The sequence below is a fragment of the Echinops telfairi genome, unplaced genomic scaffold, assembly GCF_000313985.2.
Source record: "Echinops telfairi isolate 266 unplaced genomic scaffold, ASM31398v2 ScPeMD7_60;HRSCAF=208, whole genome shotgun sequence".
Lineage (NCBI taxonomy): Eukaryota > Metazoa > Chordata > Mammalia > Afrosoricida > Tenrecidae > Echinops > Echinops telfairi.
The window spans coordinates 39408224-39420146 of record NW_022103958.1 but is presented as its reverse complement, the minus strand read 5'-3'; the positions used below and the strand labels follow the sequence as shown (position 1 = coordinate 39420146).

General features: G+C 47.6%; 1 protein-coding gene across 4 annotated transcripts in view; it reads left to right on the top strand.

Moving 5' to 3' along the window:
• The first annotated feature begins 2109 nt into the window (after positions 1-2109).
• The window catches only part of TEAD1 (TEA domain transcription factor 1), a 219926-nt gene continuing 210112 nt past the window's right edge, over positions 2110-11923 (top strand). For all 4 annotated transcript variants that reach the window (XM_045290952.1, XM_045290951.1, XM_045290950.1 and 1 more), the window contains exon 1: positions 2110-2186. In XM_045290952.1, the coding sequence (XP_045146887.1) occupies positions 2151-2186 (36 nt within the window). In that variant the 5' untranslated portion in view covers positions 2110-2150. The remainder of the gene's footprint in view (positions 2187-11923) is intronic.

The following is an 11923-nucleotide window of genomic DNA, read 5'->3' as shown; positions in this document are numbered from 1 at the left end:
TCGTGAAGTTCATCTTTGTTTAACTCAACTCATTGTGCTTTGCTGAGAAAAATTTAGTAGAAGCAGCTACCTGCTAGGCACTTTGCTTATTGTCTTCTCACCAGTGTCCTATGAATTGCAGTGTCTTAAAAATAAAAGATTAGAAAATTTAGTCACTTAAAACCAGAAACAAAGCAACAGGGTTGAAACCATTGATATTGAACAGTGGTCTCTGGGGAGTTCGCTAGAGGGGAGTGTTAACAAAACATAAATCTTAGTTTGCAAGTTGAACAGGGAGAGGTTGAAAATATTTAACAAGCAGACCTGGAAGATGTTCAAACAGTGGGAACCACTAGAGATCCAGATGTTCAAACAGTGGGAACCACTAGAGATCCATCTATCCGTCTGCCTGCTGGACTCCCCACCCCCACCCCCCACATTATACCAGAGGGAATCACTGTTTACTTAATGGATAGGGGAGGACCTGAGGGTCTTTGAGGAAAGGCAGAAGCTAAGGAGCCAGGGGCCTTCAGTGGGCTTAGAGTATCCTCAGTGAAGTAGTCTGATGTTTTGAAAAACCAGCCTTGCTGCCCCAGTGAGTCCCAGGAAACAGGAGGAGGCCATCTGAATTGCCTTAAGAAGGCATTTGGAGGTGGTGGATAGCTTCCTTGCTTCTCTTTCCCTTTGTCTCAGTGCTGAGCTGACTTTTGATGTGTTGGACCTGATTATCTCCCAGTAGGTGCTTGGAAAGTGTCACATTAGAATGCAGGGTTCTGGGTTTGCAAAGCACTCTGGCATGGCCACTATGTCAAGAAACACTGTGTCTGGTGTGACAGACTCAGGCGTATCCTTGTGGAGTCCCCCATCTAAACTTAGACCCCTCACCCCCACCCCAAATGAACACAGACAAACAAATCCTTGCCATCAAGTCAGTTCTAACAGAGAGTCATCCTAAGGGCTAGAACGGCCTCCGTGTATTTCTGAGGCTGTAATGGTTTAGGAGCAGAATGCCGCCTCAGCTTTCTTCCGAAGAATGGCTGGCGGGTTTGAACTGCTGACCAGTCTAAACTTGTGAACTTAAAATTGTTTCTGCTCTTGGACACTAGCCATTTGTCCTTAGGGAACAATTACCAGGGTGCTTGGCTTAATGAAATCTACTACCTTTGAGTTGATTCCAATTCATAACGACCCTATGGGACAGAGTAGAATTGCTTCATAGAATTTCCAGGACTATACATCTTTATGAACAGAAAACCTCATTTTTCCCTGAGAAGCAGCTTATGGGTTTGAACTGCTGACTTGAGGGTAGCCTAATGCTTAATAAACAGTGCCACCAAGTCTCCTTTGCCTCAAGAATTGGGTGCAATCTCAACGTCTAACCAGGGGGAAACCGTTATATGCTTTTAGATCCACGACACACAGTGTTACATATATCTTAAGAAATGACAGTTACAAAGACTACTTCAGGAATTGGGGGGAAATGCTGAGTGTGAAATGTTCGATGGGTAATAAAAGAACCCACAATTATATAGTGAGTACTATGAGTGGGCTTTCAAAAGTTCTTTGAGAAGAAATTAAAAGAGAGAATGAATTTTTTCCACACATTTTTGAAGCTCCTTTGTAATAGATGCCTTCTTTGGTGGTATAATCTGTGTAAAGTTGATTTTTTCAACTACGTTTCTCTGTGTTCCTGTTTTGGGTGATCGATGGGTCTCCCATTTCATAATTAAAATAAGAGTACCATAAAATATAGTGCTTTTAAAACCCCAGTTTTAAAGTTTCCAAAATGATGAGACAGTTTGTGCCCGGATATCTTGAATTACAACGTGGCGACACCAGTTTGGCAGTTGTCTTTGTTGCCCGTAAAGAAAGCTGCTGACTTGGAGGGATAAAAATACGAGGCTTGGTCAGCCGGAGTCTCTGGTGTGCCTGGCTCCCCCAGCCTTACAGACGCAAGGCTTCCGAGAGGCCCTAATGGGCTTGTTGAAAGGCTCTACTTGGCTTCTTATTAATGTCCTTTCCTGAGCCGTGCTGGGCTCTGCTGGCTAACCTTGTCAGAAGGTTACCAGTGGCTCTCCAGGGCTCGGCTAATTTTAAACCCTGCTGGCCAGTGCGGTGGCATTGCACTGCAGAGACACGAACGGCTCCCTGGGAGACATGGCTGGGGAAAGATGAGAGTCCAGTCCACGGTTTTTTCTCATCCTCGTGTAAGTGACCAGGCACGCTGAACAAGCAGAGAGAGCTGGGATAATGAGAGCTTTTATGGTAAAAAAAAAATCAGGATTATTAAAGATCTTTTAGCCATGTCAATGCCAGCTGATAATTGCACGGTGTGATGTGTCCTGCATGAACTGTGATAATTCTGACAGTCTGGGGCGTAGAGAGGTGGTGAGAGCCTCCTCCCGCCTGGGAACACGGCTTCGGTGAGGCTTTAACACTGGAGTGACACCGTCAATTTGCCTTTCTTCGAAATGAGCTGACTCGGGCTCTGTGGGCACTAGTTGCTCCGGGCAGTGTTGGATGGACTTGAGTGGGAGGGCTGTGTTGTCAAAGGGAAAACACACGGAACACACAGAGTCCATCTCAGCTGGTCAGCATAACTACCAGCTGCTGGCCTGGCTGCCACTCACATTGTCATTTTGAAGTCCTTTTTTAAAGCATTTGTGATAGATCGTTAATGACCGTATTGTTGTGCCTTATGACACTCAACCCTGATATTTGAAAAATGGAATTTAGACTAATGACTATAAAACAATATGAGATTTTGAGAATCCCTCCCCATCAAAATTCATTTAAAAATCGCAAATACTCCCCTACTCCCACCCCTCTACAATCTATTTTTCCCCTTGCCTGCTTTTAAGTGCCTTCCAGTTGGGGATCTAATGCCTATTAGAGCTAGCTCTCTGCCGAGAAAGGCACGCAGGATGTCCCTCACACATACAGATTTCCATGGGAAACTTCACCCACCTGGTGGGCTGGCTGCCTTGGGCTCTGGGCTTGTTGGCATGGCTGAAGGGGAGGGCTCATTGCTTGAGGCGGGGTCCACCCCGCCCATGTGTGACATAGATGCTGGGAGTGAGTGAGACGGCTGCCTTGCGTGTGCCGTGAACATATGATAAAGGACAGTGGACGCAGAATCGGTCACGTGATTGAAGTTACCTTTGTATGAAATGACCAGACGGAGCTGGGCCACATCAAGCCAGGTGCTCTCGTAGGAGGTTCACTCGGGAGTGAACTTGGGTTTCAGTTAAGGGGGGAAATAATCAACACTTAAAAAAATTAGCTTTTAAAATTTCTCAAAGGTCTGTGCCGTCCACAAATGTCATGAGCTCAGTCCTGTTGGGATTCCGTTCAGAGAAAGTGAAAGTGACGTATTATCAAGAATTGTTTGAGTAGGAATACTTGTTAGAGTCTTCATTCACCCACATCTGACTATCTTAGATAGTCAAAGGAGCAAGCAAACAAATACCAAAGCTGAAAGACCATCCCCATTGGACTCTTAAATAATGTTTTTGAAAGCATTTTCAGAGTCGCCAGGGAGCCCAGGTGGTGCTTTGGGTTATGCATTGAACTGCTAGCTATAAAGTCAAAGGTTCAGAGCTACCAGATGCTCCTCAGGAGAAAGAAGAGATGGCTCCCATAAAGATGTAAAGCCTTGGGAAGCCAGGAGGGTGGTTCTGCTCTGTCCTGTAGGGTCGCTGTGCATTTGAATGGATGGCAGTGAGTTAGGTGTGCTGCCTTTATACAGTGATGAGCCATGCTGGTAGGGAACTGAAGGAGTTAAGGGCTGGAGTGGTGGTGCGGGGAAGAGTTGTGAATAGAACATGCTTTTCTCCTTTGGGGGGGTGGTAAGTACGCAGGTAGCAGGACACTTGCTGATTCTACAGCACGGTATAGTTATTCCTTACGATGTCTGGGCATCATCCTCATCCGTTCCACAATGTTTCTATCATCCTTTAAAGTACATTTCTTGCAGCCCAACTTCTCTTCCATGCAAATATCACATGTTTGTGTTTTTTCTTCTTCTGGACCTCCCTCTCCTGTACTAGGTCCACTGTTATTTTTGAGGTAAGCTGACACCTCAGCCTGTCTGCCTGCTTGCAGCCCCCAGGCTTGTGGGGTGAGTGGCTGTGAGCTGGACAAGCAGGGGCCGCCCCACAGCTCCCAGGGATGAGCAGCTGCTGTCTACCCCCGCAGGGCTGGGCTGTAGGCAAGCTGCAGCTGGGCTCAGGGTTGGGATGTCACAGGCTCAGGGACATTCATTAAGACCTCAGATGGTGACTCAGCCGGGGAATGGGGGGCAGTGGGGCAGCCTGAGACTCTAGAAACTGCAGAGTTGGTGGTTGAGGCTGGAGGACAACTAGTGAGGGATTGGGGACTAGAGGAAGGTTTGGAAGCCAGGGAGCTATTAGTTCCTTCTTGGGGTCTAGTGTCCGATGGAAACCACCTGTATAATTCTTCCAGCAGAGGTGAATGTTACTAGTATTTTATGCCGGAATAAATCTAGCAGTTATCTATTGGTCTGTGCCAGGTTGAGGCTGGGATAGGGGGAGGGTGCAGAGATGAATGGCTCTGAGTCCTCTCAGATAGGGAATCAGTGGTCCTTCGCCGTAGTTGTATATGCTTATTCAACAGTTATTTGAGAGCCTACCCTGTGTCAGATATGGTCCCAAGACGTGTCTGCACACATACCTCTAATCTATACGCATACCGATAAGTGGTTTGTGTAATAACTGCTGACGATTGAGCCACCTCGTGCATACTTTACCCAGAGCACCTCATTTCATCTTTGCAACAGGTAGATAACGTTAGTTCCCATTTTGCACCGGCAGCTGAGGCTCAGCTAGTAAGCGGAGGACGCAGAACTCGGCGAACCCTTGGCAGTCTTTAAAAACTTCTCAGCCAGATGGACTCTGCGACTCCTAAATCGGTAGGAGAACCTGTCGGGAAGAGTTAGCAGTATGTCTTTTAGCCCCAAACAAAACAAAACGAAAAAACAACTTTTTTTGATCACTAACAATTTGTTAGATATTGTGGGTGACGTGGAAGCATGCTAGTACCTAGGAACTTCCTGATGAGCAGGGAGATGGGATCTTGAGGACAGCGTGAAACGCATTGGGAGTGCTGGGGGGCACAGAAGTGACCACTGAGTGGTTAAGCCGGTGGGGACCTCTCAGACACAACCTCAGTGGCTTTGGGTCTTGAAAGGGGCCAGGGGATGCTCTTGAAGTGAGGAGCGGGTTAGAGGAGAATCGGTTGGACCCAGGCGCCTGCACTGGGGCTGGGCCTGGGGCTGGGTGGGGAGAATAGGCCGAGTGCGACGTCAGGATACACTGTGGAACAACAGTTGTGTGACTAGAACGGAGTGGGCACTGAGCAGGTGGCTGAAGAAGCGGGCTGAGGCCAGCTGGCCAAGGGCCCTGGGTGCCCCCGTGGGCATTTGGGTCCTGAAGTGGGTGGGTGATGGAGTCTGCTGAAGGATTTCAGGGAGATGTGTGAGAAACATCAAATTTGCCTTTGAAGAAAACCTGACTGGCTGTTGAGTGGAGCAGGAGAAACTTGCTGGACTCCTGTGTCTCCCAGGAATTCTGGGTTAGTTCTGCTGGCAGCAGAGCTGGGGAGGCCTGTGTTGGTAAGAAACATCTTCGCATTCCCACCTGTAGCCAGGCGTGGCATCCTGGCAGGGCCAGCTTATTGGAGACGGTGCTGTTGGTGAGGTGGGCTGCTTATGCAGGAGGTGGAGCCGGGACAGCCAGCCCAGGTCAGAGCCAGGGTCCACGGTGGGAGCAGAGGCACGGGGCAGAGGAGACAGGAGGGAGCAGAGCTGAGAGAGGAAGGCTTTCCTGCATGTTCTTTATGACTGCGTGGACTCCAGGAGGGGAGGAATGTGGTTGACGAACTTCCTTGTCCTTTGGTTCATGCCTAAGGAAGAAGCCCCCCAAAACCCAAACCCTCAAACTCACTGCCAAGGTGGAACTGTCTCAGTGGGTTTCTGAGACTGTATTTCTTTATGGGAGCAGAAAGTCTCATTTTCCACAGACCGACTGGTGGTTGGTTTCGAACTGCTGACCTTGAGGGTAGCAGCCTGGTGCATAAATCCACTGTGAGACCAGGTCTCCTCCTTCCTCAGCAGCCATAATATTGTGTGGGTCCTGGAGTTCTTTCTGGATTTTCTAGAGCACCTTTAAGTAACGCGGAGTACGCGGCCTGTGTGTCTGGGAAGTATTTTTGTTGTGTGCGTCTGTTGCCTGTGGGCCTATTGCATCAGATGTCTGGAGTCAACTTAAAGGGGTTGGACCCAGAGGGGAAATGCCCTGGGGGGAGGGAGAAGGCGGTGGTGGCAGTCTTTCGTAGGTGTATCTAGGAATGGATTACATTTTAAGCAGAACTTGGGCCTGTGAGGATTCAACCTTCTTCCGCCAAGGTTAGTGGGACCCGTGGGTGGAAGTGACCCCGTGAGAGACTCAGCCCCTGTGTGGACTGGGGAGTCGCAGAAGGAGTCAAGCTGTGACCTCTCTCTGTTTCACCTGGTAGAATTGAGTCACTTGTTTGACAAGGAGGGTGGGGGTGGGGTGGTCAGGTTGAGGCCGGAGGAGGCCTGATGGCAGCGGACCACCCTGGACCATGAAGAAGAAGAGAGGTATTATGTCAGAGTTGAGAGCATCATAACTGGATGCCTCCCCTCTCGGTTGCCCCTCCCTTTGGGGCAGGAGGTCTTGCCCTACTGTGAACTAGTGTAGAGGACTGCCTTGAGTGAGTGTTGAAGTAATATCTGTTCATTTGAATGAGTGACCTATTGTCTGCAGGGGTCCAACAGCTGTCCTCTTGGCCTGCCTCTGCCAATTGCTAGTCACCCATGCCAAGATCCTCTCTCCTGCTGAGCTTGAATTGCATGTAAATCAAAGACCGGGTGTCAATTTGGAGGGAGGAGATGGGAGGTGCCTTTAAATGTCCCCCCAAATTCCCCGTGTCTTAGTGGGAGGGCTGGTGTTGCCATAGGCTTGTCCCTGTGGCGTCAGTAGCTGCTAGTTCTCATTTCAGGCAGGGGACTTGGTTGTACCAATGACTAGCAGGAGCCCATGGCCATCTGTGAACCAGGCATGCCATAAGCCACAGGGTGTCAGAAAGTTGGTGGGAAAACGGAATGACACGATAGTGGAATTTTCCCATGGACCTTTCTGCAGCCCCTTGGTATTTCTGGTTTGTTTGTACCCCTGTTCCTGCCCACATTCGCTAGCCAGGTACAGACATGTGTCTGTGTGAGTAGGGCAATGGGGTCCACATTCGGGGTTTGGACCGTGACCACATGGTCAGCATGCAGGCCGAGTCTGAGCTCCTGTTGGCAGAGTTGAGTGACTGGCTACTGAGTGCAGTTAATCCCGGGCTCTGGGCTATTTAAACAAGCACACCTGTGTCAACTGTCACTGTCTTCTGGTGCATTAACCCCCCTTATGAATCCAAGAGCTTAAAGGGAGGTGCTGCCTGGTAGCACTTGATTTTATCTGGAAACCTATGCTGGCCCTTCAGACCCTACTGAAATGGCTTTTGATTGAAAAATTCTGATTCCAATTTCATATTAAAAGATCTGTTCTTTCTCTTCTATGCACACACACACACACACACACACACACAAAACACTTTCAGAAGTTGCACACTCCTGATGTTTCAGGTGTTTTCCTTTGCGTTTTGCACAAAGTAGTCCACATGTGGTCCACACACTGTCGTGGTTTATAAGGGCCCCCTGGGGTCTCATCTGCCCTGCCTGGGTCTCACCCTCCCTCCCCTCGGGACAGGCCTCCGAAAGGCTCTTCTGCTCCTTGGTCTGGTGTGGACTGCCTAGTTGACCTTCAAGCCCCATCCCACGTGTCACCTCCTACTCAGTTCTCCCTGACCCCAGGCTGAGTTCGTGCGCCCAGCCTCTGTGCACAGCAGCACTTCATCTTCAGCTCTGCCGAGTGTTGAGTTCCTTCTGTGGATTGCAGGTCATTCGTTGCATTGCGCACTGGCTCATGATTTTAAGCATCCATTCAGTCACGTTTTCTTGGGGGTGGGGATTACTGTGTGCCAGGCATCCTGCCAAATGGAAAGAAATGATAGGAAAAAAAAAAAAAGAAGGCACAGATTCAACCCTTAAAGGCCTCACCAGCCCACAAGGGTGACAGATAAACAAACCCTGTGTAGCGAGTGAAGGAGCCCTGGTATGAGTTGGGCAGTCTTACCCTGTCCTGTAGGGGCGCTGAGAGTCAGAATGGACTTGGGGGCAGTGAGTGTCTTGGTTTGGTATGTGGAGTGAGGCCAGCGCCTGGTATTGTCCCACACAGTTGCTGCGAGAGCCCGAGGTGTGGCGAGGGCAGGACAGGCTTCCTGGTGGAAAGGCAGAATCACTGCTTTGCTTCCCTGATGGGTAGGGAACTCTGCATGGATGGGGAGCGAGCGTGTCTGCCTCTGCCTCTGGTGTGTGTGACACCAGAGGGAGGTTCCGTAAGCGTTCCACCACATTACCTTGAAACTGATCAGTGGGAAAATGATGTAACTTCCCCTTTGTGTGTGTCTCTTCTCCATGGTGTTCCGGAAGGAATTGAAGGCGGCTTGTTGCTAATTGTGAAATAGCTTAAAAGGATTTAAAAGTTTGAAAGGGTGAAAAGGGTGGGTGAAGGGAGACAACTGACATGTAAGACACAAACTAATAATAAGCTATAATTGATCAAGGATTCATGATGGGGGAGGGAGGGAAAAAAGAGGATACCAAGGGCTCAAGTAGAAAGAGATGATTTTGGAAATGTTGGCAGCAACATCTATACAAGTGTGCTTAGTACTATTAAATGATGGATTGTTAGAAGATTTGTAAGAGCCCCCAATAACATGATTAATAAATTAAAAAAAAAGATGAAAAGGAAGAATTGGGGTGGGGACTGGAAGTGAATATGGGCTACCCGTTCACCTGGTCCACCTTTATCTTGGGGCCCTCGGACAGTGTGCATGGAGATCTGCATCTTCAGCCGGTACTGCAGCCCCAGTGGAGCACAGGTCTACTCTGACACTCGGGGTTGCTGTGAGTTGGAATCGACTGCACAGCAAATGGTTTTTTGGTTGGTTTTTAGCTCGTGGGTAACCTTTTCTAGGTCGTAGAAGTCACATGGGCCCTGTTTCTGTTTCTTAGATAGAGTTCATGATAATGTGTTAGGGCTCACATAGTACTATATGGTTTGATAGTATAGGAGGGGCTTCAAAATTTTTAGAGAAAATATTTATTATCTTTTAATTGCATATATCCACAAATTTTTTGAAGCATCCTCATATATTGGGATTATTTTGTTTAGATTCATTAAAAAATAGGTATTTAGCAATCTTGTCGGGATAGGCTGGTGTGCTTCTTCCATGTGGGCTTCGTTATTTCTCAGCTACATGGCTGCCTGTTTATCTTCAAGCCTTTAAGACCCCAGACGCTATATCTTTTGATAGCCGGGCACCATCAGCTTTCTTCACCACATTTGCTTATGCACCCTGACACTATCGCTGAAGACAAAGCAGGTGCACAAGCAAATAAGGTGAAGAAAGCTGATGGTGCCCGGCTGTCAAAAGATATAGAATTTGGTGTCCTATAAGCTGGAAGATAAACAAGTGGCCATCTAACTGAGAAACAACAAATCCCACATGGAAGAAGCACACCAGCCTGTGAGATCACAAGGTGTCGAAGGGATCAGGGATCAGGCATCAAAGACACCCCCCCCCCCCAAAAAAAAATCATAGCATTGTGAATGAGGGGGGAAGTGTGGAGTGGGGACCCAGGGCCCGGCTCGTCTGTGGGAAATTGGACATTCCCTTGCAGAAGGGCCACGGGGAGAAGACGAGCCAGTCAGGATGCAGTGTAGCAATGATGAAACATAACAATTTTCTTGTAGTTCTTGAATGCTTGCTCCCAACTATCATGATCCCAATTCTACCTTACAAATACGGTTGGACTGGAAGGTGTACACTGGTAGATAAGAACTATAAACACAGGGAATCCAGGACAGATGAACTCCTCAGGACCAGTGGTGAGATTGGCAATACACGGAGGGTGGAGGGAAGGTGAGGGAAAAAGGGGGAACAGATTACAAGGATCTACATATACCTTCCTCCCTGGGGGACGGACAGTGGTGAAGTGGGTGAGAGGAGACATCGGATGGTGTAAGATATGACAAAATAATAATTTATCAAGGGTTCATGGGTGAGAGGGGAGCAGGGCGGGAGGAGAAAAATGAGGAGCTGATACCAAGGGCTGAAATAGAAAGCAGATGTTCTGAGAATGATGATGGCAACATGTGTACAAATGTGCTTGACACAATGGATGTTTGTATGGATTGTGATGAGTTGTACAAGCCCCCAATAAAATGATTTAAAAAAATAGGTATTTAACATTCAGGTCTCCAGGAAATCTGAAGTCTCCAAGAATATGAAGTTCTGTTCTTCATCGCTCCTCCCTTTAATCAGGATTCTTCCATAGGATCTTTGATCAAAATGTTCAGGAATAGTAGCTGGGCACCATCCAGTTCTTTTGGTCTAATGGCAAACTAAAAACATGCAGACTTACTGCCATCAAGACAGGGAGGCAATTAGCCACATGTTCTCTATCCTCCTCTTCTCCCTGACCCTTGTGCTGCATGTGGATAGAGCACAGCTGTACCTTGGATGGCCACTTGTGGGCATTTAAGACCCCAGGCACACTCCTCAACAAAATAGGAGATAGCCCAGACACGGTAAACATTTTATAGCCTAGTTACCTATGTTTGCTAGTTATATAATCTGGTGTTAATTTGAGAGGATATGAGTGAAGGGGTGGAGTCTGGCCTGTCAATCAAGATATAACCAATGAGGCCTCTGTGTGGGCATGGCCTTCTGAGAATTCTGGGAACTCCTGTATTTCCTCCTTGGAGGCGGGAGACATATCTCACTCTACACCAGCGGTTCTCAACCTGTGGGTTGCTACCCCTTTGGGGGTCGAATGATCCTTTCACAAGGGGTTGCCCGATTCATAACAGTAGTAAAATTATAGTGTTGAAACAGCAATGAAAATAATTTTACGGTTGGGGGCTTCACCACAACATGAACTGAATTAAAGGGTTGTGGTATTAGGGAGGTTGAGAACCACTGCTCTATGCTGACTCCCTGAGAGATGCTTTACTGACAAGACACATGGCGTTACCATGGCCCTGGGAGCTGGAGAAGCCACATGGACCTACCCTGATGCAACCAGACCTCTGGAGCCAGAGAAGCCATGTAGAGACCCCTGCCAGTGCTGACATGCTTACAACGCCACTGGATCCAGCAGACCTCCAACCCACTGGCCTGTGATCTTCCTGCATTTGGCATCATTGCATGTGTTCCGTGAGTCTGAAGAGGACTTTATAGATTGGTTTCAGACACATGGGCTAATACCGGATTTATGGACTTGATCTGGACTAGGTTGGGATGTTTTTTCAATATTCAATTGTTATTGTGTACAAACCTCTATTATTCACATATGAGTCTCTACGAGTTTCTCTAGTCTACCTGGACTAACACACTGTGATATCCCATGAATCTATCACCTCATACCTGCAAACGAAGGAAAGAAATCTCATGAGGTTTGAGATTGTATATAAACAGCCTCTGCGTCTATTTTTCTTTTTTGGGTAGTCATCAATATATATATTATACAACTTTGGTCAATTCAACTCTTTACAGATTCATAACTTATTGGTAGCAATTATAATAATCGGTTGAGTAATTCCACCCTTAATCAATGCTCCGGAACGTGCTTTGATGTAATCTTTAAGTCTTAAAACAAAAATACCATTTGGAGTCTTCTTAAAATCAAACAGTAAATTAGCCCAATTTAGAAAAATAAAAGCCTGCCTTGAGCATTTCACTCTTAAGTACAATCTATCTGGGATCAATGGATGGCGGCAACCTGAAAGATGAG